A 25,495-nucleotide genomic window follows, 5' to 3' on the forward strand; every position below is an offset into this window, starting at 1 on the left:
ATATGTTGAAGGATTTGATGAAATGAGCTCTGTAATACTGAACCTTTCTGTTAGCTGGTTAATTAGCTCACTGCATCCTGCAGTCAGAAGAATCTTAATTATCAGATGTTATTTGTGCATCACAGTATCAAAACAAAGGCACACTGCCATTTACTCTAATCATGATGAATGTCAGCGAGCATGTTTCATGCTGATACAAGCCAGCAGCTCATAAATACAAGAGAAAAACAGGAAAACAGCATCAGGATGAGAAGACATGAAGAACCAGAAATGAAAGAGTGTTGCAGAGGAGATATTCTGCATCACACTGCTGTAATCACTAGATAAGAGGAGATATGAGATACAGAGAAGCTGTGTTGAAGGAAGATGGCGAGCAGCGGAAGATGATTGGATGAGCAGTGAGGAGGCGTGGCCAGAGTCGGAATGATTTGTGCCACAGTTGCTGGAGAGAGAGAGAGAGAGAGAGTATGTGTGTGTGTTTGAGGGGGTGTATGAGCGCAAGGATAATCACAGAGAGACGGGGCGGTGTGGATCCTGTTCTGCGGCAGCTGCTGGGTTTTTCATCCCGTGAGGATCAGTCTCTGCTTAATACCTGGAATGAGCAACGCTTGACACAGCGGAGGACAGAAGAGGGTCGAAGGAGTTAAGCTGTGAACACTTTGCTGGACCTCTGAATCCTGAAGAAAACCTTCCCAACCGAGAGGAACAAAGACGCACAGGTAGAGGAAGAAGCATCAAGAAGAAGCATGGATAAAGGATGTCGAATTTAAGGAGAAAAACTGACTGCAGGTTTTTCAGAAAATGAGAAGCAGGATAAGGGACAGGATGAAGAGAAGATGCATTGTGGCAAAACTAAAGCCAGAACCTTGACTGGCAAAGCAGGACAAGCCTCTGTGTATTAAGAAGCGTGTCGGTTCATCTGTATTCATCTGCTCATTCATGCTGTCTGGGAAACCTTCAGATGATTTGGAGGTCAAGAAAATACTGGATTATTTTGCACGGTCCAGCCATGAGCAGGACTTCTCATTGGTCCCCTAGTAGATGTCCAACAGGACAAGGGTTGTTCATATGTTAGGAGGCCAGAGGCACGAGTGTCAGCGTGCACATGTCAGAAATGAATCCTGTTAAATGTATGGTTGTAAAGAGGTTAACTTCCATGCATCATCTTCCCTAATGAAGCAGCATTAGAGCACCTATGCCATTGATTGAGGCTCCAAGAGAGGATTAATTTCATTGCAGGAAATTTCTGAAGTTCATGTGAAAGATATTAATTCTGCAGTTTAAAGTGATTAAAGAAGGCCAAGGACTGTAGTATTTTATTGCTACACTTCTTAACGTTTGCCTTGTGGACCAAAGCCCGCTGAGTTTCTATTTAAAAACTGTATACCCTGATTTATCAAAAAAAAAAAAAAAAAAAAAAAAAAAAAAAAAAATATATATATATATATATATATATATATATATATATATAATAATAATAATAATAATAATAATAGTCATGTTGTAAGGGTTGTGGGCTTTTGCTTTCTAACTTGCCATCTTATCACTTTCCTTATTTTGTGACTTCAGTCTTGTAAAAGTGGGCATCATTTGGCCCCTGGGGGTCCGGGCTGCCCCGGCCCCGGCCCCCAAACCAAAAATGCGTCGCTCTAGTACAGATGAGACCCCGTACCGCCGGAGTCCGTCTCTGGACAGCAAGGGGTCGGCGCCTCTGCGCTACAGCGGCGAGTACGAGTACCACAGCTCGCCCTTCATCTTCGGCCTTCGTAGCACACCGGGCTCAAAGAAAGCTACAGCCAGCTACACCACGGCACAGGGACGGAAATATGTGGTGTTTTACCTCGACCTGTCCTTCATCTTTCTTCTAGAGCTGCGGCGCTGCAGGATGGCCGAGGGCTGCCTGAGGGCCCTGAGATACGGGATGGTTTTCTTCAATCTGCTCTTCTGGGTGAGTCTGATTCCTCTTCATTTCATCTCTGCTCTTATTCTGTCCAAAACTGCTCTTCTTGAGGAAAATGTCAAAATAGTTCACTCAGTCAGTTCATTATTTACTCATGTTGTCCAAAACATGAATAATAATTAAAATCTTAATCTAAATCTTTCTATAGTGCCTCTGAATGTTACATCTCAAAGTGCTTTACATACACAAGTAAAACAACAACATACATCATATGAAGATTATAAAATAAGCAAGAAAATAAAATATTCATTCAAAACATATAAAACAACAATAATGTTGAATTAATACCAAACATTTGTGTTAACAAAGTTCTAAGGCGAGCTTAAAAAATGCTAAGAGATTTTGCATGACTTTTCTTAATAGGTAAGAAGTTCCATAGTTTTGGAGCTAGTGAAGAAAAAAGCCTGAGCTCCATTGATCTTAAACAGATTGACAGAAGAGTTAACAGACCAGTTTCAGATGAGTGAAGATCTTAGCGAGTTAAAAGTTTAGACAAATATTGAGATACCAGACCATGCAAAACCTTATGAGGAATCATCAGGATTTTAAAATCTACCCTAAACCTAACAGGTAGGTAATGTGAGGACTTCAAGATAGGAGTGATATGATCTGTAATCCTAGTTCTAGTTAAGATTCTAGCTGCCAGAGTTCGCATGACCTGCAATTCATTTAGGGTAGCCTTTGAAACCCCAGCCAACAAAGCATTGCAATAGTTAATAGGGGAATATTCAGAAGTGTTAATCAGCTTCTCAACAACGGGGAAGGAAAGCATTGGATGTAATCTAGAAATATTTCTAAGATGTTTTAACAGTATTCTGAATATGAGGCTCAAATGTTAGATCACCCCCAGATTTTTTTGTTTTGTCCGATACTTCATGATGGAACCACTGATAGTTAAAATAATCAACCCAGCTTTACACTATTGATGAGCATGATCTCACTGTTTCACTGTAAGGACAGAACATTTTGCGACATCCATTATTTTTTCTTGGAAATACATAGATAAGTCAGCGGCAATATCCTTGTGGACAGCATGATGACACTGCTACGCTTCGGGCGTCCAGATCACATCCCCTCCTCTCTCTCCCACTTCACCTCCTGTCTAATAATGGTCTTATCATAATAAACCAAAACACACACAGACAAAATACACTGAGTCTTGTTTGGTTCGACTGAATCTTAATCAAGCTTATTTCCCTCGGTGCGGATCTTTTGAGGTACATCAGATCTGTAACCTGCCATTTGTATCTAAAATCATGGAAAAGACTGTTGCCTCTCAGCTGCAGTCATTTCTAGCTCGCAACAATCTCTTTGATATTTTTCAGTCTGGTTTTCGAACACGGCACAGTACAGAAATTGCGCTAGTAAAGGTTCTCAATGACCTATTACTTTCTGGCGATTCAGGCAGTTTATCAATTCTATTATAACTTGACCTTAACTCAGCTTTTGATACTATTTGTCATAAGATACTATTCTCTCGCCTTGCAGAAGTTGGCATCTCAGGTTCTGCATTATCTTGGTTCTGCTCATATATCACAGATAGGCAATACTTCATCTCACTGCACAAGTCCAAATCTCCTACTGTCTTGCTCAAACAAGGAGTTCCCCAGGGCTCAGTTCTCGGACCATTATTATTCATCGTCTATTTTCAGCCTCTTGGCCAAATAATTTGTCGTCATGGTTTTAACTACCACTGTTATGCTGATGACATCCAGATATATACAGTCGATCCTTATCTTCATGTGTCAGTGAGTTAAAGGATTGGCTACATTCTAATTTTCTCAGTCTGAACTTGAATAAAACATACATTATAATAATTGGTCCCCCATCTCTAATAAAAAATAAAACAGATTTTTCTAGCTTTGACCTTGGCCCTATTTCTATTTTTCCATCAGCTACTTTTAGAAATGTAGGTGTCATTCTAGACCCATTGCTAACCCTGGATGACCACATTACCAAACTCTCCAAAGCTGCTTTTTTTTCAACTACGTCGAATTGCACAGCTTCTTCCTTTTCTGAGTAGAAAAGATGCGGAATCAAAATTCTGCTGCCAGATTATTAACTTCAACAAAAAAATCTGCTCACATCACCCCTATTTTATTTAAACTTCACTGGTTGCCCGTCTCTATTTGTGTGCAATACAAAAATTCTTCTGCTCACCTTTAAGGCACTTAAAGGTCTTGCTCCCTCCTATCCTTCCGACTTACTGTCTTCTTATATACCTTTTCGCACACTCCGGTCTTCTAATTCTGAACTCCTTTCTGTACCTAGGCTCCGCCTATCTTCAATGGGCGGCAGGTCCTTTTCCGTTATTGCACCCAAACTTTGGAATTCACTTCCCCTGGCACTCAGAACAGTCACCACTTGTAGTGAATTCAAGTCAAAACTTAAAATGTATTTGTTTAATCATCACTATCACTAATTTACATGTGTATTTGTCCGTTTTGTTTCCCATTTTTATGTCTTCACAACATAATCTGTATTATATGCAACTGCATTATTTGCAGTATTTGCATTGGGCAAATGTCCAATGAAATTGTTCATTATTATTAATTTTTGTTGCTTTGGTGTACAATGTTCAGTGTCCTTGAGCTCGGGAAAGGCACTATATAAATTAAACATATTATTATTATTATTATTGTTCTGGAGATCTGCCCTCCTGCAAAGTTCAGGTCCAACCCTGATCAAACACACCTGAACCAGCTAATGGAGATCTTCAGGAACACTTCAGGTGTGTTTGATCTGGGTTGGAATGAATCTCCATGGCTCTACATCATGCTCATATGCTCATACTCATACTCATACTCATACTCATACTCATACTCTTACTCTTCTATTTTTCATTGTAGTTGTTTTTTAATTATTCATTTAGAATTCATTTAGAATGTTTGTTGCAACTCTTATGTTCTCACTGCTGTCACACAGTGCATATATTTGAGTAATAATAACCCTTCCTGCTTTAGAAGACTGACAATAAACATGAAGCATAGCGATATCTGCTCACTCTGCTTCTACAGTACATCTGTGTGTGTGTGTGTGAGAGAGAGAGAGAGAGAATGTGTTGTGCTTGAGTTTTCTGAAGGGACAGCGATGACCGTTAATGACCGTCAAGTTTATCTCGATATAGAGTGAGCACATCATTCCTGAGCTCTGGCTTGACATCGCATGCGATTTATTCGTACAGAGTATGCCGGTGTTACATCCTCTGGACTTAATCGTTTATTATCTATCTTTGCTGTGGTGATGTGTTTGTGCATTGTGCAGTTTCCTTTCTCTCTCTTTCTTTTCCTCTGTGCAGTGTTAGGCTAATTGCATGCAGCTGCAGGTGATTATGTGGAGGATTGAGTGTGCTTAAAAGCTGAGGAGGATGGCACGTTGGTCACTTGACATGTGGGCCGTCGCTTGATGTGGTTTGGCGTTGTGAGCTTGCTGTTTGTGCATGTCGCAGAGTTCTGTGGTATTGGTGGATGTCGTTCGGCCTGCTATATCCTGCCCCAGACATTCATCGCATTTGTTGTCTGGCAGTAGCTGTTGTTGGGTTGTTGCTGTTTGAGTGAGAGTTCTTTGTTCTTATGTTTGTTTTGGAAGCCGTAGGGAGGAGGTTGCAATTTGCTTTATAATACCTTGTTTTGGGACAGCTAGGGAGTTAAGGGGAGATTAATATTTTGTTTTGGGGTTTTGTTTTGTTAGGTTAATGTTCAATCGTGTCTTTTAGTTTTTCTTTTTCTTTGTTGTTTTGGCTATAACCCCTCCTGAAGATTCATGCTTCCTGTTATGTTACTTTGTGAATTAAAAGCTTTCTCTTTTAAATCTAATCTCATTCTGTCGTGTTTAGTGAACTGGGACAGTAGAGGGGTGGGCATAGTCACTAAACTTTCTTCATTTTATTTTTTTTTTACTTTTGCCCAGAATCCCCAACCCTAGACTGGGGAGGACGTGACACCGGCTTTACTTAGCCATGATGTTAAAGCTTTGTTTTAAAACTAGTCTGACCAACTAGCATAATGGGAAATTAGTCTCCGTCTGTAATGATATTAATAACTCCATAATCTTGGGAAGAAGGAGGCGGGAACCGGCGTACAATCAAATGAAACTTTAATAATCTCAAAATAAACACAAAACAGCGCACCTGCCCCTCACAGACGACTAGTGCGCATAAATAAAAAGCAAACACATAAGATATGGCCCAGGCCTGGTCCTCTCTCGTCCTTCACGGTCGTCACTCCAGTTTTATATTCTTCCATCTCCTACGTGGGACTCAAGACTGGCGGTGGGGCGCAGGTGCAGCTCAACTCCAATCACTAAACCTGGCCTCACACCTCGTTCCCATGCCTCTCAGCCCCGCCCCACTCGCCACATACCCCCATCGCCCCTTGCAGGCCGGGGGGTACCGAGGTCCTGACTCTCTGTAGTTTGAAAAGAGTAGAGGTGTGACCTCGGCATCCTGCCTAAATTCGCCCATTGGCCTCGACTATCATGGCCTCCGAACAATCCCCATATCTGCTGATTGGCTTCATCACTCTGTCTCCTCTCCACCAGTAAGCTGGTGTGTGTGTGTGTGTGTGTGTGGTGGGCGTTCTGGCGCACTATGGCTGCCGTCGCATCATCAGGTGGATGCTGCACACTGGTGGTGGATGAGGAGATACCCCCTGACTATGTAGAGCGCTTTGAGTGCCTAGAAAAGCGCTATATAAAAGGTAAGGTATTATTATTAGTAAAATTTCATATTCAGAGTAGACCAGTCTGCCTTTTTGTAACTGAACACAAGAGTCTAAGCACTTTATTCAGCCGGTTCCAGAGGTTTAACATGCTAGATTCTTATCCCCGGGTTAATGTCTTTTATTTGCATATTTGTGCTGTCAGACTCATTGATTGGAGGAATGCAGGATCTGACCGGTTTTAGTGTGTATTATCATGTTATATATTGCCCTGTTCTATTAATTCCCTGAATGGACTTTATAAACTACAAATCCGATTCCAAAAAAGTTGAGACACTATACAAATTGTGAATAAAAGCGGAATGCAATTATGAGGTTTCAATATTTTATTCAGAATACAACATAGATGACATATCAAATGTTTAAACTGAGAACATGTATCATTTTTAAGGGAAAAATAAGTTGATTTTAAATTTCATGTCATCAAAACATCTCAAAAAAGTTGGGACAAGGCCATGTTTAGCACTGTGTGGCATCCCCTCTTCTTTTTATAACAGTCTGCAAACGTCTGGGGACTGAGGAGACAAGTGTCTCAAGTTTAGGAATAGGAATGTTGTCCCATTCTTGTCTAATACAGGCTTCTAGTTGCTCAACTGTCTTAGGTCTTCTTTGTCACATCTTCCTCTTTATAATGCACCAAATGTTTTCTATGGGTGAAAGATCTGGACTGTAGGTTGGCCATTTCAGTACTCTTCTTCTGCACGGCCATGATGTTGTAATTGATGCAGTATGTGGTCTGACATTGTCATGTTGGAAAATGCAAGGTCTTCCCTGAAAAAGACAATGTCTGGATGGGAGCATATGTTGTTCTAGAACTTGGATATACCTTTCAGCATTGATGGTGCCTTTCCAGATGTGTAAGCTGCCCATGCCACACACACTCATGTAACCCCATACCATCAGAGATGCAGACTTCTGAACTGAGCGCTGATTTTATTTAACCTTTATTTAACCAGATAAAAACCTCACTGAGATTAAAAATCTCTTTTTCAAGAGTGACCTGGTCAAGACAACAGCATTTACATACAATTTAAAAAAAACATACATGACATCAAAAAAACAAATGATATTTAGTCAATGTGTACAAGTTTAGAAACAGTTACATTTTCCAAGTTCATAGAGTTCACGCTTCTTTAGAATAGATTTAAATTCTCCCAATGTCACAAGTTCAGAAAGATTTAGGTCCTTTTGCAGTTCATTCCATGCACGGGGACAATGTACTGAAATGCTGCCTTACCCAACTCTGTTCTCACTCTGGGAACCACCATCAGTATGTTCTTCTGAGAACGCAGAGCATACTGTTGTTGGTTTTTTCGCATGTATTTGCAGAGGTAAGATGGGAGGAGCCCAAGAATACATTTATAAATGAAAGTCAACAAATGAGACCACCTGCGAACATACAGGGACGGAAACTCAGCTGCAGCATACAGTGTACAATGGTGAACACGATTTCCACAGCCAGTCATAAAACGTAAAGCACAATGATAAACAGTGTCCAGCTTTTTTAAAAGACGGTCCGATGAATTCATAAAAAGGAGATCTCCGTAATCCAATAAAGGTAAAAAAGTTGCAGAAATCAAACGTTTCCTTGTATAAACAGAGAAACATTATTTATTTCTGAAAAGAAAACTGAGCTTTAGCTTCAGTTTACGTACAAGATGCTCAATATGCTGTTTAAAGGACAAATTTTCATCAATAACAAAGCCTAAATACTTATAAGAAGAGACCATTTGGATTTCTTTTCCATCAGCTGTTTTTATTTTAGGAAACTGAGAGGGTAGCTGTTTTCTGTTTGAGAAAACCATAACTTTAGATTTGTCAGCATTTAACACTAGTCTCAGCTGATTTAGATGAGACTGAACAGCATCAAACGCAGACTGTAAGAAATCAGAGGCTTGTTCAATTGAAGGAGACGAACAATAGATAACTGTGTCATCAGCATAAAAGTGAAAAAAAGCATTTGACACCTTTTTACCGAGATCATTTACATAAATAGGAAACAGCAATGGCCCCAGAACAGAACCCTGGGGTACTCCTTTAGTTATTGAAAGAAAGGAGGAAGACATGCCAACTAGGTGTACACACTGAGTTCTACCTGATAGATAGTTAGAAAACCAGCCAATAGCATTGCCAGACAGACCAATTTTATGAAGCCGATTTAACAGGGTTACATGATCGACGGTGTCAAAGGCCTTTGACAAGTCAATAAACAACACTGTACAGAACTTTTTACAATCAAGAGCTTCAACGATATCATTAACTACTTTAACTGCAGCAGTTATTGTACTGTGTAATTTTCGAAAACCAGATTGATTGTTTGATAAAATTTCATGAGCCTCAATAAATTTTCTAAGCTGTTCTGCAACAATTTTCTCAAAGACCTTTGCCAGGATACATAACTTTGATATCGGCCTATAGTTATTAAGATTGGCCGAGTCCCCTCCTTTCAACAAGGGAAGAACAAAAGCAGACTTCCAGACCATAGGGATGACATTGTTTAAAAGGCTTAAGTTAAAAAGATAAGTCAAAGGTTCAGTTATAAAATCTTTTGACATTTTAAGAAAAAAAGGATCAAGATTGTCTGGACCTGCAGATTTGTCTGTTTCCAGCTCTTTAAGAGCTCTGTAGACCTCTGCCTCAGTCACTGGTCTGAAAACAAATGAGCCTATTGAGGAAGCTAATAGAGGGGGCGATGAAATCCCTTTTTGTTCAAAAGTTTTGGTAGTTGGATTCAATGTCTCATATAGACAACCTGATGAAACAAAATGTTTGTTAAAACAATTTAGTATTTCAGATTTATCTGTGAGAATAAGTGAATTTTCCATAATGCATGTTAGGAGTTCATTGGTCTGTATGTTTCCGTAGGATGATTTAATAACTTTCCAAAATTTTTTGGGATCATTAAGATTACTTTAGATTTATTGTTGTTTTAGACAAGTAATATTCATATTTGCTCTTTTTAATAAGGGAAGTGCAGCGATTTCTGAGTTGTCTAAAACTCAGCCAGTCAACCTGAGACTTTGTTTTTCTGGCCTTAGCCCAAGCATGATCTCTTTCCTTCAAAAGTTCAGACAGCTCACAGGAGAACCAGGGATTATTGCGACCCTTCACTCTAAATTTGCGAAACGGTGCATGTTTGTTGATAATTTCAGACAAAGCATCATAAAAAAATTTCCAAGCTAGTTCTACATCATTAATAAGAAAAATCTTTTTCCAGTCAGAGATCCACAAGTCATGATAAAAAGCTTGTTCACAGAAATGTTTAAAATCCCGTTTAAACACAATTTGAGGTCTTCTTTTACACAGTGCATATATTTGAGTAATATGGTGACAACACAATGGTCACTTAAATCATTGGCAAATATTCCCACAGCAGTATATTTATGTGGAACATTTGTAAAAATTAGATCAAGGATGGATCTTAAAGCTGTTTAAGATTTGGCCGTGTTGGATCACTGATCAGCTGTGTAAGATTAATAGAATCACAAATTACTTTAAAATGATCAGAAACAGACGTAAGACAATCCAGATTAAAATCCCCGACAAGAAGAATCTCATTAAAATTTAACATTGCTAGCTGTTCAGTCAATAAGGGCAAAGCATCATTTGTTGCTGAAGGAGGTCTGTAACATTGTAACCCCTGATAGCAATGTCATTATCTGTAATTGATTTTGTCAGCCATGTTTCAGACAAAACAAGAATATCAGTGTTCAATCTGTCAACCCAGATTTTTATCAAATCTAATTTAGGGAGAAGACTTCTGACATTTAGATGAGCAATTCCAAAGCCACACTTAGCTTTAAAAATATCAGGAGTACTCAAACATGAAGGTTCTGGACCAGGGTTGGATTCAACATTCCCTGACAGTAAAAGCAGCAATAAAATAACACACTTTTTCTTTACAGAATTGTGTACAGACATAAAATTGATTTTCTTGTGCTTCGTCCAGATGGAAGACCTACTGTAAAAAGTCAGTAACCAGTTGTATGGTTCATACAAGACACGAGTGCACAGTCAGAATATTTTCTGTAACCAGTAAAAGATAGTTTGCAGGACTCCTATTAAAAATCAATTCATTAAAAAAAGAGTGATCCCAGTCAGTGACTTTAGAAGCAGAAAAAACATAAGGACAACTTTGATATCCATGTTTGACTTCTACCTCACATGGACATAGTACAGCCAAAAAGAGGAAAAGAGGAAAAATAGATGGATACATGCTGACCTTAGTGGCAGTTTCCATACCGTACAGATCTCAGTTTATCCAAGGCCCAAAATAGCGCTGCAGACTCCAGCAGCAGCACAGACTCGGTGCGATGCAGCAGACTCCAGCGTCAGCACAGGCTCGGTGCGATGCAGCAGGCCCAAGCGTCAGCACAGGCTCGGTGCGATGCAGCAGACTCCAGCGTCAGCACAGGCTCGGTGCGATGCAGCAGGCCCAAGCGTCAGCACAGGCTCGGTGCGATGCAGCAGACTCCAGCGTCAGCACAGGCTCGGTGCGATGCAGCAGGCCCAAGCGTCAGCACAGGCTCGGTGCGATGTAGCAGGCCCAAGCGTCAGCACAGGCTCGGTGCGATGTAGCAGGCCCAATAGAGTTTTAGCCAGCAACAGAGAATGGTACGGTGGATTGTGTTCACCAACAATGTTTTCTGGAAGTATTCCTGAGCCCATGTTGTGATTTCCATTACAGTATCATTCCTGTATATGATGCAGTGCTGTCTAAGGGCTGAAGATCACGGGCATCCAGTATGGTTTTCCAGCCTTTAATTGGTGATCCTCTGCCCATCTTGACTTCTGAGAGACACTGCCACTCTGAGAGGCTCTTTTTATACCAAATCATGTTGCCAACTGACCTAATAAGTTGTAAATTGGTTCTCCAGCTGTTCCTTATATGTACATTTAACTTTTCTGGCCTCTTATTGCTAACTGTCCCAACTTTTTTGGAATGTGTAGCTCTCATGAAATCCAAAATGAGCCAATATTTGGCACGATATTTCAAAATTTCTCACTTTCAAAATTTGAAATGTTATCTAAATTGTATTGTGAATAAAATGTTTATGTAAATTATACCATTCCTTTTTTACTCAAAATTTTTACAATGTCCCAACTTTTTTGGACTCGGGTTTGTATAAAGGTAAAAATAAAACTCTCTTTTCTCTACAGTTCTTGTTTTTTTCATCACCACTTGACATATTTCACCTCAAACACTGAAACTACTGTCTATGTAACACACTGTGTTTCCGTGAAGGCACGGAGCAAATTAATATGAAGCTAAGGGTATAACATTAAAGGGGGGGTGAAATGCTATTTCATTCATACTGAGTTTTTTACACTGTTAAAGAGTTGGATTCCCATGCTAAACATGGACAAAGTTTCAAAAATTAAGTTGTACGTTTGAAGGAGTATTTCTGTTCCAAAAATACCTCTTCCGGTTTATCACAAGTTTGGGAAAGTTTTTTTCGAGTATGGCTCTGTGTGACGTTAGATGGAGCGGAATTTCCTTATATGGGTCCTGAGGCACTTCTGCCGGAAGAGCGCACTCCCGTATAGCAGAGCACTGAGAGCACAACAGACTTCACTGATCAGAGCGAGAGCGTCGCCAAATGTCACAAAAGAAGTGTGTTTTTGGTTGCCAGGGCAAGACAACCCTGCACAGATTACCAAAAAAAAAACAGCATTAAGGGACCAGTGGATGGAATTTATTTTTACAGAGCATCAACGGAGTGCAACTGTTTTTGTTTGTTCCCTGCATTTCGAAGATGCTTGTTTTACAAACAAGGCCCAGTTTGACGCCGGATTTGCGTATAGTTTATTTCTTAAGGATAATGCAGTCCCAACGAAAAAGGGTCACAATCGTGTGTTGGAACCGCAGGCGGTGAGTAAAACTGCTTAAAATATCTCTGCCTCCTTGTTAGTGCGTCCCCTCCCATGCCGGAGACCCGGGTTCGAGCCCCGCTCAGAGTGAGTCGTTGCTGCTGCCGCTCTCGTTCAGTTAAAGCCTCTGGATCTGATTCTGGATCATAAATAAACGGCTGAATCTGACTGTTAGCCACGGTTTGTTTTGGATGATGGGTTTTCCCTCACGGTAATGTCACAGCTTCCAAACGCTCTCAATGCAAAAGCCTACTGGTGCTCATGATTCTTTAGCTCCGCCCACACGTCACGCCTCCAGGCACTCGTGTTTTTCCGGGAAAAATCAGTACAGACTATCTTTCTCTTATGAATATAATAAAACTAAAGACTTTTTGGAGTTATGAAGGATGCAGTACTACTCTATAGGTACTCAAGATTAACAGGATATTGAGTGAAAACGAGCATTTCACCCCCCCCCCCCCCTTTAAAGAACGAGTTAATGTTATTATTGGAGTACAGCATATTATCTCAATAAGCTCTAATGAACTTTAGTGTTAAAAGAAATCTAAATACTGAGAGAAATGGTTAAATGCTTGAACTCTGATGATGTTACAGCACAGTAGACCACTGAAAGGCTCAATACTAAATCTTAGAAAATATGAAAGCCAATCTATGAGTCACCTATGCTTTTAAAGTGTCAGGAAAAAAAAATGAAAGTGTAGGAAGAAGGAAAATACAAAATCAAAACACTGAGACAGTGGAGGCTCATTCTGCAATCTAAATATAGTGATAATTCATGTTGTATGGCCTAAAAAATACAGCATCTTACATTTCTCTCATTAATAAGGCCGCAGTTAGTATCGTCATGGCAACTATTTTTCATTCAGTATTTCCCAGCCGCTCATGTGAGTGCAAGTAAATTTAAACATGTCCATTATAGCATTTGTGCTGCAACAGTTTTATAATCTACAGACCATTCAAGCAATGATTTTTATCCTGGACTATGAATAATTAGCCTGCAGTCATTTCCACTAATATCACTATCTCTCTTTCTTCATCATTCTACGGTCCCTGGGAGATGACATGTTCGGTTCACTTAGTATTGTTGTGGCCACGAGATATTAATTTGAGGGAACAACATATTTTTCTTGTGGCCACGAGTTTAATGCGTAAACAAACCAGCGTGACCATAGCAACCCGGGATTATCAGAGATTTAATCATTAATATTTTATTTTGAATTAAGAAATTATTATATTTTTTATTATAGAAAATATTTCATTATTAAACTATTATATTAACCATAGGTCTTGGCTATTGGACTTTATTATGTACAATAGTCAGCATTCAAATGAAGTTTATCATGAAAAAAAATGTTACATAAAGTGCATAATAATAAAATTACATTTTAAGTCCATTAACTGATGGTCTTTTCCCCATGACATTTGTATATTATTATTATTTTTATTTTTATTATTAGACTGTTATTATTGGTTATATTTTTTTATATTCATATTTTGCTTAATTTCGATCTCTTTACTTCACATTCTGCATAGTTTTGTAAATAATAACCAATAAAGCTTTGATTATGCTGACTCCAGTATTCAGATGTACTGGTCACAGTCTAATGTTCACAGATAGAAATGAACAATTATTATGTTAACAGATTTGCGATGTTAGCATCATAGCAGGTAAAGTCACCTTCATTTCTAGAGTAGTTTATACAATAGTCTAAGCTTCACAGAAATAGACAGGAAAATAACAGAATCGGTGAAGCAAACTTTAACAGATATGAGACAATTCACATTCAGCAGTGAAGCAGCTGAAGACAATAGAGTCATTATTCAGATCAAATCAGTTCAGTGTTGTTAATCTGAACTGAACCAACAGTGTAAAGTTAATCATTTTTAAACGAGTTAAATTCAGCTATAAAGCAGCGCTATAGAAGATCAATACTCAACAGTATATTTGTTATCTTTTCATTCCATATTCTTTCTCTAGATCACAGATCACAGTCACAGATGCGAGCCTGTTTCTCCCTCGTTCACAATTTAAAACTAAAGGTGACCAGGCTTTTTCTGTGGCAGCTCCTAGGCTCTGGGACAGTCTTCTCCTCCACATAAAATCTTCCTCTTCTATTTCTTTGTTTAAATCCTCTTTGAAAACCCATTTTTATTCTGTATGTTTTAATTCTGTTTGAGGGTGTAAAATTGAATTTGTCCCTTTGTCTGTCTTGATTGGGTATGCTTTTACTTTGTTTTATATTTAAAGAGTTTGGTACCAAAATGCGATAAACTCAATAAAAAATAAAAATAAAAAGTTCCCATCAAAATCAGTTTTGTGTTAATTTGACACAAAATGCTATATTCAATGAGTTATTGGAAAATCAAAACCTGGATTTTATGTTATTATAACCTAAAGATACTATGTGAAAGTTTAAAACAGAAAATATAATCTTTCCACTTTCAAAATGGCTTTATTGCGTTTTTGAGTTTTATGTTCTACTGTATATTGTATTTGGAATACGTTCTGATTTTCAGTACAAATGACACTTTCTCATGTGTTGTGTTTGGCCAATATATTCATGTACTTTAACAATATCTTAAAAATGTGCCCAGCAGTGTCTAAGTAGTTTACATTACATTTACATTTACATTTAATCATTTAGCAGACGGTTTTATCCCAAGCGACTTACAAATGAGAACAATTGAAGCAATCAGATCAACAAGAGAACAACAACAGTATACACGTGCATAGCCTGGTATTTTTTTTTTTAGGAAAAGACAAGAAAAGGAAAAAGTGCTAGTATTAGTTGGTTAAGTGCAGGCGAAAAAGATGAGTCTTTAGATGTTTCTTAAAAATGAGTAAAGACTAGAACTGAGATTGGGAGGTCATTCCACCAGCTGGCCACAGTCCAGGAAAATGTCAGTGAGATTGATTTTGAACTTCTTTGGGATGGCACCACAAGGCGTCGTTCACTTGTAGATCGCAAACTTTTGGAGGGCACATAAGATTGAATTAGTGAGTTTAGGTATGTTGGTGCCGTGACAGTGGTCGTCTTGTAGTCAAGCATCAGTACCTTGAATTTGATGAGAGCGGCTACTGGTAGCCAGTGTAACCTGATGAGGAGAGGAGTAACATGAGCTTTTTTTGGCTCATTGAAGACAACCCTCGCTGCTGCATTCTGGATCAACTGCAGAGGCTTGAGTACATGCAGGAAGAGCCAGGAGAGCATTACAGTAGTCCAGTCTGGAGAGAACAAGAGCTTGGACAAGAAGTTAGGTGCCTTGCTCTGACAGGAAGGGTCTAATCTTCCTAATGTTGTATAAGGCAAACCTGCAGGAGCGGGTCGTTGTAGCAATGTGGTCTGTGAAGCTTAACTGATGATCCATCACAACTCCTAGGTTTCTGGCTGTCCTCGAAGGAGTAATGGTTGATTAACCCAGCTGTAGAGAGAAGTTATGATGAATCAATGGGTTACCTGGAATCACCAGGAGTTCTGTCTTTGGTAAGGTTAAGCTGAAGGTGATGGTGATGAAGGTCATTCATCCAGCTAGAAATGTCACTCAGACAGACTGAAATGCGAGCAGCTACCGTCGGGTCATCAGGCTGGAATGAGAAGTAGAGTTGGGTGTCATCAGCGTAGCAATGATAAGAAAAGCCATGCTTCTGAATGACAGATCCTAATGATGTCATCTTGCTAGTCGCAGGGCTTCAGTAACCGAGAGCAGAGCAGTCTCAGTTGAGTGGCTGGGTTTGAAGCCAGATTGGTTGCTGTCCAGGAGGTTGTTCTGTACAAGGAACATAGAAAGCTGGCTGAACACAGCTTGCTCAAGTGTCTTTGCAATGAATGGAAGAAGGGATACCGGTCTGTGGTTTTCTAGAAGTGCTGGATTTAGAGATGGTTTCTTGAGCAGTGGGCTTACCCGACCCTGCTTAAAACTGCAGTAGGTAACTTTTGTAAAAATATATTTTTTACATATTTGTTAAACCTGTCATTATGTCCTGACAGTAGAATATGAGACAGATAATCTGTGAATAAATCAAGCTCCTCTGGCTCCTCCCAGTGTCCTATTGCCATTTGCAGAAACTCCATCGCTCCCGGTAAGAAACAACCAATCAGAGCTGCGGTCCGTAACTTTGTTTGTGTTCAAAATGTAGAAAAATGTATATAATAAGCGAGTACACCATGAATCCATTTTCCAAACCGTGTTTTTAGCTTGTCCTGAATCACTAGGGTGCACCTATAATAAGTGTTTATATTCGGACTATTTTAGATTGCTTCGGGGATACCGCGGCGGAGTAACCCAGTACCTTTGTGATTCTTCATAGGAATAAACAGAGAGAAGTAGATCCGGCTACGATGTTCTTCCACATGAGGCAAGTAGTTCTGTTTATTAACCGCTAGAGCGTCAAAAGTTACCTACCGCAGCTTTAAATGCTGAGGGAAATGTTCCAGAGTGAAGAGAGGAGTTGATAATGTGAGTAAGCGAAGGTATGACTGAAGAAGAGATCTCTTGAAGGAGGTGAGTGGGGATCAGATCAAGTGGACAAGTAGTAGGATGATTGGACAGGATAATTTTGGAGACATCCATCTCTGAGAGTGGGGAGAAGGAGGAGAAAGAGTGTGCATCAGTCATTGTGAAGTTATCCTCAGTCTGCGGTGTGGAGAATTGGTCACTGATGGATCTTGTCTTATTTGTGAAGAAAGCTGCAAAGTCGTCCGCTGTAAGAGTCGATGGAGGAGGTGGATTAAGAAAAGAAGAGAAAGTCTTGAAGAGTGTCCGAGCGTCACAGCAGCTGTAGTTCAAACTGAATCCAACTATATGAAGCATGTATTTGCCATATGGTACCAAAACTGGTTTTTGTTAAATTATTGTAAAGTTTTGAATGAAGTGCTTCATTTTGCAAAAGATCTGAGATGTTCTGATACTTGTTTGTGGATGTGTTAAATGTTTAGTGTTTTGACAAAATGAGCCTTGTTTTTAAAATTGTGTCTAATCAATAGAAAAAACTAACCCTAACCCTAAGTACATAAATATATTGACCAAACACAACACGAGAAAAGTACTGCAGATTCATGAAAATGTTCATTTCACACCACCTAAATATACAGTAATAAGGACTTTATCAATGATTTTTTTGACTTTTTGTCTGGAATTATGTCAAACTATGACACGGTTTTAATAGTTGGCGACTTTAATATACATGTTTGATGTCCTATGAAGCCACTAGTCAACGATTTTTTAAAGGTTATTGGTCCAGTGTGTGACAGATCCTACACATGAGCATGGACCCACATTAGATCTTGTTTTATCATGTGGTTTGCAATGTTGTAATTTGTGAAGCGTCTTTTTCAGATCACATACTTGTTTTTTTTAAGATCTCTCTCCCTTATTCCAAACTGAGTGGACCAGCTTGGCGATGTCGTCAAGTCAAGTCAAGTCAAGTCACCTTTATTTATATAGCACTTTAAAGAAAATACATTGCGTCAAAGCAAATGAACAACATTCATTAGGAAAACAGTGTCTCAATAATGCAAAATGATAGTTAAAGGCAGTTCATTATTGAATTCAGTGATGTCATCTCTGTTCAGTTTAAATAGTGTCTGTTTTAATTTGCAATCAAGTCAATGATATCGCTGTAGATGAAGTGACCCCAACTAAGCAAGCCAGAGGCGACAGCGGCAAGGAACCGAAACTCCATCGGTGACAGAATGGAGAAAAAAACCTTGGGAGAAACCAGGCTCAGTTGGGGCCAGTTCTTCTCTGACCAGACGAAACCAGTAGTTCAATTCCAGACTGCAGCAAAGTCAGATTGTGCAGAAGAATCATCTGTTTCCTGTGGTCTGTCCTGGTGGTCACCTGAGACAAGGTCTAGTTGTCCTGGTGCAGGAAGTCCCCACCTAACCTCGTCAGGTGGAGAACTTGTTGTTATAGGGGAATTAGGAAGGGGAAGATAAGGGCAGATGTAAAACCCCCAAAGGGAACGAGTAGATACTCAAGTATTGCTCTGATCTGGACAAATGCACTGATGCCTTGTCTGGATCATATCCCTTAGGCCTTGCCTACCTTCCTTTGACCCGCGATTCCTCCTACACCTACCCGCAGGTGAGTGAGGTGTGCGAGCCGCGACACTAGCCTTCTGTTCCAGGACCCCTATGTTATTCAGGCTCATACCTGGACCTTCTTGGAAAGAAGGATTTGAAGGCTGTTGTGCGCACCCTTGCCTCCCTGTACTTCTCGACCGTCATCTCAGTGGAGGTACAGAACAGTTCATAAGGCAAAACTGGAGCATCAAGAAGAAAAGCCCTTTGCTTTCTTCCTGATATCTGCCAGGTTCACCCACCTGCCTAGTAGCATTGAGAGCTTCATCTTTGGTGTGGCACATCTCAGCTACCTCATCAGGAGAAAAGCCCTCACCTTTATCAGGTCTTTCAGCAGATAAGCTTGATATGCCTGGAACACCACCATCATATGCAATGAAGCCACAGCCAGACCTGCGTATGCCCTGCCATTTAAGCGAGATGTATCCTGAAGGGGCTGAGATCGCAAGAAGGAAGTATTAAGAGAGGACGTTTCACCCATAGAGAGATAGCTAGCCAGCATCTCCTCTATAAGAGGCATCCTCTACTAGCTGTTTTTTTTTTTAGTATTGCATAGATATTGGCATAACTCATATACTAGAATCGATGGATGCATGAGGAAAATGGTCTCTTCCATCTTTTCTATAGAGATCAGGTGGAAATGGAGGGCTCACCTGAGCTGGAAGGCTAGGGTCAGAAAAATAATGCTCATCAAGACAACCTCGTGGCATCCCCTTCTTAACCTGCTGAGATAACCTCCAACAGCTCATCATACACAGAGCAGAAGGATTGAGAAAGCGCAGCCTGTTCCCTTCAAGGACATAACGTGGGTGCTCTTCGCTCAAACAAAAAAAAAAACAGAGATTGTGTGTGTCATCAGGTTTCAAATATCGATGACATAGATGCACACATCCTATAAACGTTTTGCCAGTGCTTGCCATGATATAATAAAGATTGCTCTTACCATGTTAAAAATGCACACTTCAAACAAAACAGTCAGTAAAGATGAAGAGAATGACGTGTTCTCCAGGTGAATATTTATCCCTTCGTTGCACCGGTAGGGATGTCATGGGCCCTCGCCAGCCAACGTGTTGTTAGTGTTTTTTCAATGTATGCTTCACACATGGGTCACGATGAGGTGTTCCCCATAGCAAAAGGGATAGTTAAGTGATGGTTCAAATAGATTTTCAGTCATCTAGATTATTGTAGCAAGCTTTTATAAAAAAAAAAATATATATATATATATATATATATATATAACATGTATATATATATCAGGCTTTTTGTTTATTGAAGATGTTTTTTCTACTTCATATCTTATTGGCTCTCTCACTAACTGTGTTCACAGGGTGTATCAGTATTTGACCTTTGAATCTCTGTTGCTGTAAATGGTGACTGCAGTGTGAAATGAATCTCAGTTACAGATGAAAGGACAGTGATGTAGTGTATGAGCCCATTACACGTCTGTAATGACAAACACAAATACATAATGAAGCAGTAGCAGCACTCAGATTCGGAGACAGAGAATAAACTCACATAACAAATCCATGTCCAAAGATATAGTCTGATCTGGAATCATTTGATTGCTTTATCATTTATTAACACAACACAATCAGAAAGCACATCAGTGAAAGTCATTCGCGGAGGGGTCGGGTGGATTAGGGTAATTTTTTGGTCATAAATGGGTGCCTGATAAAACTGCAATGACTGATCCATGTTCACTGATTCTACTGAATGAGGAGTCACGTGCCGATTTGGGTTGATTTGGGAGGGGTCTGAGCCGGTCGGCCCTGATGGAAGGATACGCTATCTGTTGCCAGGGGCAATGCCTTCAGAACTTCACAGAGGCGCGACTAAACATTTCAGAGCGCTTTCATTTTTGCGCATTTATTTTGTCGGCGGAACAGATCGAGACGGATCTACGAATACGAGAAAGAAAAGGAAGAAAGTAAAGCAATGCGAAAACATAAGGCGAAAGAAAGGGGACCTTACAGGAACAAGCTCACACCAAGCGCAAAACAGCGGTGTTTGGAGAAGCTCTCAGGCAGCTCCCTGCAGCGGCACAGAGACCTGAACAATTTACCTCAGTGCACACATATGGATATTGGGAATTATATTGTTTACAGTGTATGTCACTTTGCATTCACGCTGTTAATGGCTTAATCTAACCCGGACATTTACATCTCGCAATCACACATTTAACTACCCTAGCTAACCCAGAACTGGTTTGTCCATTTTGCAGCCCCCCCCCCAAAAAAAACCTGGTACAGTATGTGTGATTGGGTTAAAATCAAATTATAACTAAACATACACAGCTTTAGCCTAAATCAAAACATGTTGGAAACGTTCGTTACAATCTCGTTACAATCTAGTGTTCAGTCGCAGTTAATTACTTTGTCATTTTGGTCAAGAAGTGCATTCTAAATGCAATGTAATTACAATACACTAAAACGCATGTGAATAAACTTACTTTGGCCAGTACAACACTGTTTTCATCACATTCTGTAGATGGACCCAGCCACAGCAGAAAGCCTCGTAACTTTCCAAAGACTTGTGACTTTTAAACTCCTGCATTGTGTAGTAACTTAACCGAAAACAATATAATTCCCAATGTCCATATGTGTGCATGGAGGTAAATGGTCCAGGTCTCTGTGCCGCTTGAGAGCTTCTCCAAATACCGCTGTTTTGCGCTTGGTGTAACCTAAAAAAACTGTATTCCATTGTTCCTATGTTTCCACCTGTATCGTGTGAGGTACTGGAGCAGTTTTTAACGCAGCAGTAACTTCCAGGCATGGTAAAACAGTGCAGAATTGCGAGAACCTCCCCTTAACAACACATGTAAACAATCCTGTTTCGCCGCCGGTATCCTTCGCTGTCGCTGTCATTCTGTTGTACTGCTGAGCTTCTGTCACGAAAACAAATTCCTCGTATGTGTGTAAACATACCTGGCAATAAAGCTCATTCTGATTCTGATTCCAACATGGCGGTGACCGTGATATCGAGGGAGGGGCTTTGTGCTATGACGACAACTTGTCATTCTCATATTGAGATATTTAAAAGTCTATACTTCAGCGTTATGTGCCTTAAACTACTATGTACATTGTTCCATAAATGAAGCATTTAATACAGTGTGCTAATTGTGTACACATTTTGTCATCTTGAGAATTCTTGTGAGATGGGCTTTGCTCCGGGTTGGTTTTGGATACACAAAGGGCTGAGGATAGATTTATAGCCAGGATAAAGAGTGTGATTATCTGAGTTCAGAAACTGTGAAGTGATCAGAGCGTGATTTACCAGCACCACACACATATACCTTTTAACATTAATGAAAAGACAGACACAGGTTTGGAGTCATTAGAGTAATTTCCATCCAAACACTCTGACTAGTTGACACAGCAGCAGATTTGGCCATTATATGTGAAGGACATTTATTGCATGAACCTCACATTAACATTTACATATATTAAGTTCTTACAATAAAGCAGCTTAAGAAATTAATAGCAGAGCCAACAGTATTGAGGTTACAGCACAGTTGATCATCTTATTCCTGCCTCTTCATTTGGGCTCGGCATCAAATGATGACTGACGGTGATCAGTTAAAGAAGGTTATTTCCTCATTACTCTGCTGGTGAATATAAGGATTTTAGCATAATTGTTCGCTTCAAGTTTCAGTTGTAATTTAAAAATGTCACCCGTCATGGAAACTAGTGACAAGTCGACAGTACAACTTACGAGCAAAATGAGAAAGAAGCATTTTTTTTTTTTTTCAAAATTGGTGATTTTCGTTTTTTTGCAGAATCTGTTAGTTGAGATCACGAAGAAGCCTCTCCGTGTTTGAGATAGCAGTATTTGTATATTTAAAAGCGTACATTTTGAGGTTGAAATCGGCTAGTTTTTAGGAGATTCTAGCACGCAGGAGGGGCATGTGTGTATTTCCATACTGGATAAGCCGGCTTTTGTTTCTTTTGTTATTGCCCCCGGCCTCCGAGGGAAGCGTGGCTACTTACTATGCAGCGCTCTGGCCGGCTGTATACGAATGTATTGGACCGGTGTCAGACGAGTTGGACCGTAAGATATCAGAGGCTATATCGATAGCAACATTTGATGGGGATAAAGACAGATAAATGGGGAAAATCCGTGATTTTGACTGTAAATGCTACACGAGGAGAAAGGTAGCCAGAAGCTTTCTCCAGACATTATGTACAACATACGGCTGGATTCTTTAGCTGCGGAAAAAGAGACATGCAGGACATGCAAATTATTGGACATTTTTAGGCAAACAGACGCACAGTGCAAACTTTGGAGATGGTTACTTATTTCATTGAAGGCAACGAGATCTGCAAGTTTCCATAAACATCAAAGTTTGTCATTTTGTGTTCATTCTATGAACACATACACATTATCTCATGTTTAGTCCATGTTTAGACCTTACGTTAGTTACTTGCATTTACACGTTACGTTAAGTGTTTCCCGCGTGAGGTAATTTTTTGTTGTACGTTGCCATGGTGTTCACGCGTGCACAAAACTACTATGGTCCTTCAGCATTTCACAGACACACTGTGAAATGACTGGTTACATGAGCCTAAGGTCTTTTGAATAAAATCCATGCAAAAGTTAATATCAGATCATTTTAGAATACAGTATAGGATGTACCGAATATTCTTCAGTTTTATGCAAAACAGAAATATGAAGAATAGAATATCAGACCTCTGTCATATGGCCAAAAATAAATGCAAAAAAATAAAATAAAAGCTTTTTGCATAGTTGTCTTTGACACATGGAAACTGTAACAGTGCATTTTACAAGGTAACACGATGTAACCTTGCTCTCACTCGAAATGTGTCCCCATATTAAGTCCTTGAATTTTAGTTTATCATAGTTGATCATAACTAGAGATGAAATGGCATGAAAATTTCATTTCATGATTATAGTGACCAAAATGATCACGGTTATCACAGAATCCTGTTCAAAAAGTCCTAATTCTACACAATGAAATCAATTCACCAAGTTTTATGTAGAAAACCAGCAAATAACAAATAAAAGTAGCATCAATATGTACTTTTTGTTTACCTAAACATTAAAATAATAACATTTAAAATGATGGCCAGATTTTAAAGGAGTGTCTTGCAACGTTATTTACAATGCACAAGTTCAAATAGAGTTTTGACAAAACAGGTTTTATAAAAAGATAAAACTCACATATTTCAGTCTCTAAATCATTTTTATAAAAGTCAAAAAAGATAAATTACTGACATTTACAATGCACATTATCCATTATTATTAATAGTATGCGGTCAAATTTTTCCCATTGTGTCTGTCTTTACTATGCAAACATGCAGCTTTAAAGGGGGGAGCTTTACAGGGGGTATGGCTTATGTAAATGAGATGTAATTAGATGTAAATGAGCCCTATTGTCACTCCCAGCAGTGAGAACAGGTGAGAACTAAACAATCTTTAGAGGCTATTTTCTGCTTTTTGAGCTTTTTTGAGTAACTACATTCAAATGGCCACAACTTCCCCAAATATGATCAGATTTCCATGTGTTACACATCGTTGGAAAGCTTGGAGACTACACTTTCAGAATCTGTGAATAACTCAAAATGCCCCAGAACCGACTTGTGTCCCTCCCTACTTTCCGTGATAGGTCACAAATATCTAGCAAATCAGAATTCATTACAGTCAAAGGGAACTGTCTGCCTAACAGTCAACTTTTTAATTTAATACAAACACACACACACACACACACATGCATGCACACAAAGCTGATCTGGTGGATGAAGCAGTTTAGAGTTAAATTTCAATATGAACTCATTTGAAGGATATATGAGAAGAACTGGATTTAATTGTTATTATTATTATTATTATTATTATTATTATTATTATTTTGTGAATTAAGGGCACATGCTTGAGTACGGGTCAATCTGGCATCTTAAAGGACTGAAACAGACCCTTTTCAAAAAATATTTAAAAAAAGACAACAGATATTGAGTCACCATGGTGTTCTGCTGCACTTTACATCCATCGTACTGACAGACTGCGTTTTAATGAGCCAGAGCAATGTTTTATACATACAAGCACAACTCTGTTGAATAATAAGTGTGTACAAGCCTGTTATTGTATAGTTTTGAGTGTGTTGTTCTCTCTCTCAGCTGGGCGGCTGTGGGATTCTGGGAGTGGGAGTTTGGCTTTCCATCACGCAGGGAAACTTCGCCACGCTCTCCTCGTCTCTACCATCGCTCTCCGCCGCCAATCTGCTCATCGCTGTGGGAAGCATCATCATGGTGATTGGCTGCCTGGGCTGTGTGGGTGCGGTCAAAGAGAACCGGCCATTACTCCTGAGCGTAAGTAAATCAAACATACTAGCATGCTTAAAGAGGAAGGAGCAAACTAAACACCCTGTTTGAGTCAGTACAGTACATATACAAATCAGAAGCATAAGAAATACTGTTTCATCTTAAGGTGATGTGTTTGATGTTATTCATTTGAACCACAATTTTACTTTCTGCTCATTGTTCAGATAATAAGATGTAGCAATTGAGTGGCAATATTGACGTTGATCACAGTTTGATGGCTCCTGTGATAGAGGCACTAGGAGGAATTCGTATTAGCACCTGTGGGTAAAGTTTATTAGCATCAGGAACAGGTAAACATGAACACGTCTGTGAGGATTCAACCCAGCATTTCTGCTGTGAGCTGACAGGACAGCAAGATTATTTACAAAAGCTAATTGCTATAATGTCTTGATGTTAATAAGGATTAACAAGAAAAATTGAGAGGTATGATTTCTACCAGCTTACATGACAGCACAGTATTATAAGCTATAGTATTTAGATCAATCAAACATGACTGTACTGAATACGTCACCATTCGCTGTTACACTGGGG

At 39.5% G+C, this 25,495-nt stretch overlaps 1 protein-coding gene across 1 annotated transcript in view; it reads left to right on the forward strand.

Annotated features, from left to right (window-relative positions):
• Nucleotides 1-1,453: 1,453 nt before the first annotated feature.
• The window catches only part of LOC127977855 (tetraspanin-4-like), a 46,902-nt gene continuing 22,860 nt past the window's right edge, over nucleotides 1,454-25,495 (forward strand). The window contains exons 1-2 of the mRNA XM_052583028.1: nucleotides 1,454-1,948; nucleotides 24,761-24,952. Coding sequence (XP_052438988.1) covers nucleotides 1,640-1,948; nucleotides 24,761-24,952 — 501 coding nt within the window. The 5' untranslated portion in view covers nucleotides 1,454-1,639. The remainder of the gene's footprint in view (nucleotides 1,949-24,760; nucleotides 24,953-25,495) is intronic.

Source organism: Carassius gibelio, chromosome B18 (assembly GCF_023724105.1).
Source record: "Carassius gibelio isolate Cgi1373 ecotype wild population from Czech Republic chromosome B18, carGib1.2-hapl.c, whole genome shotgun sequence".
NCBI lineage: Eukaryota > Metazoa > Chordata > Actinopteri > Cypriniformes > Cyprinidae > Carassius > Carassius gibelio.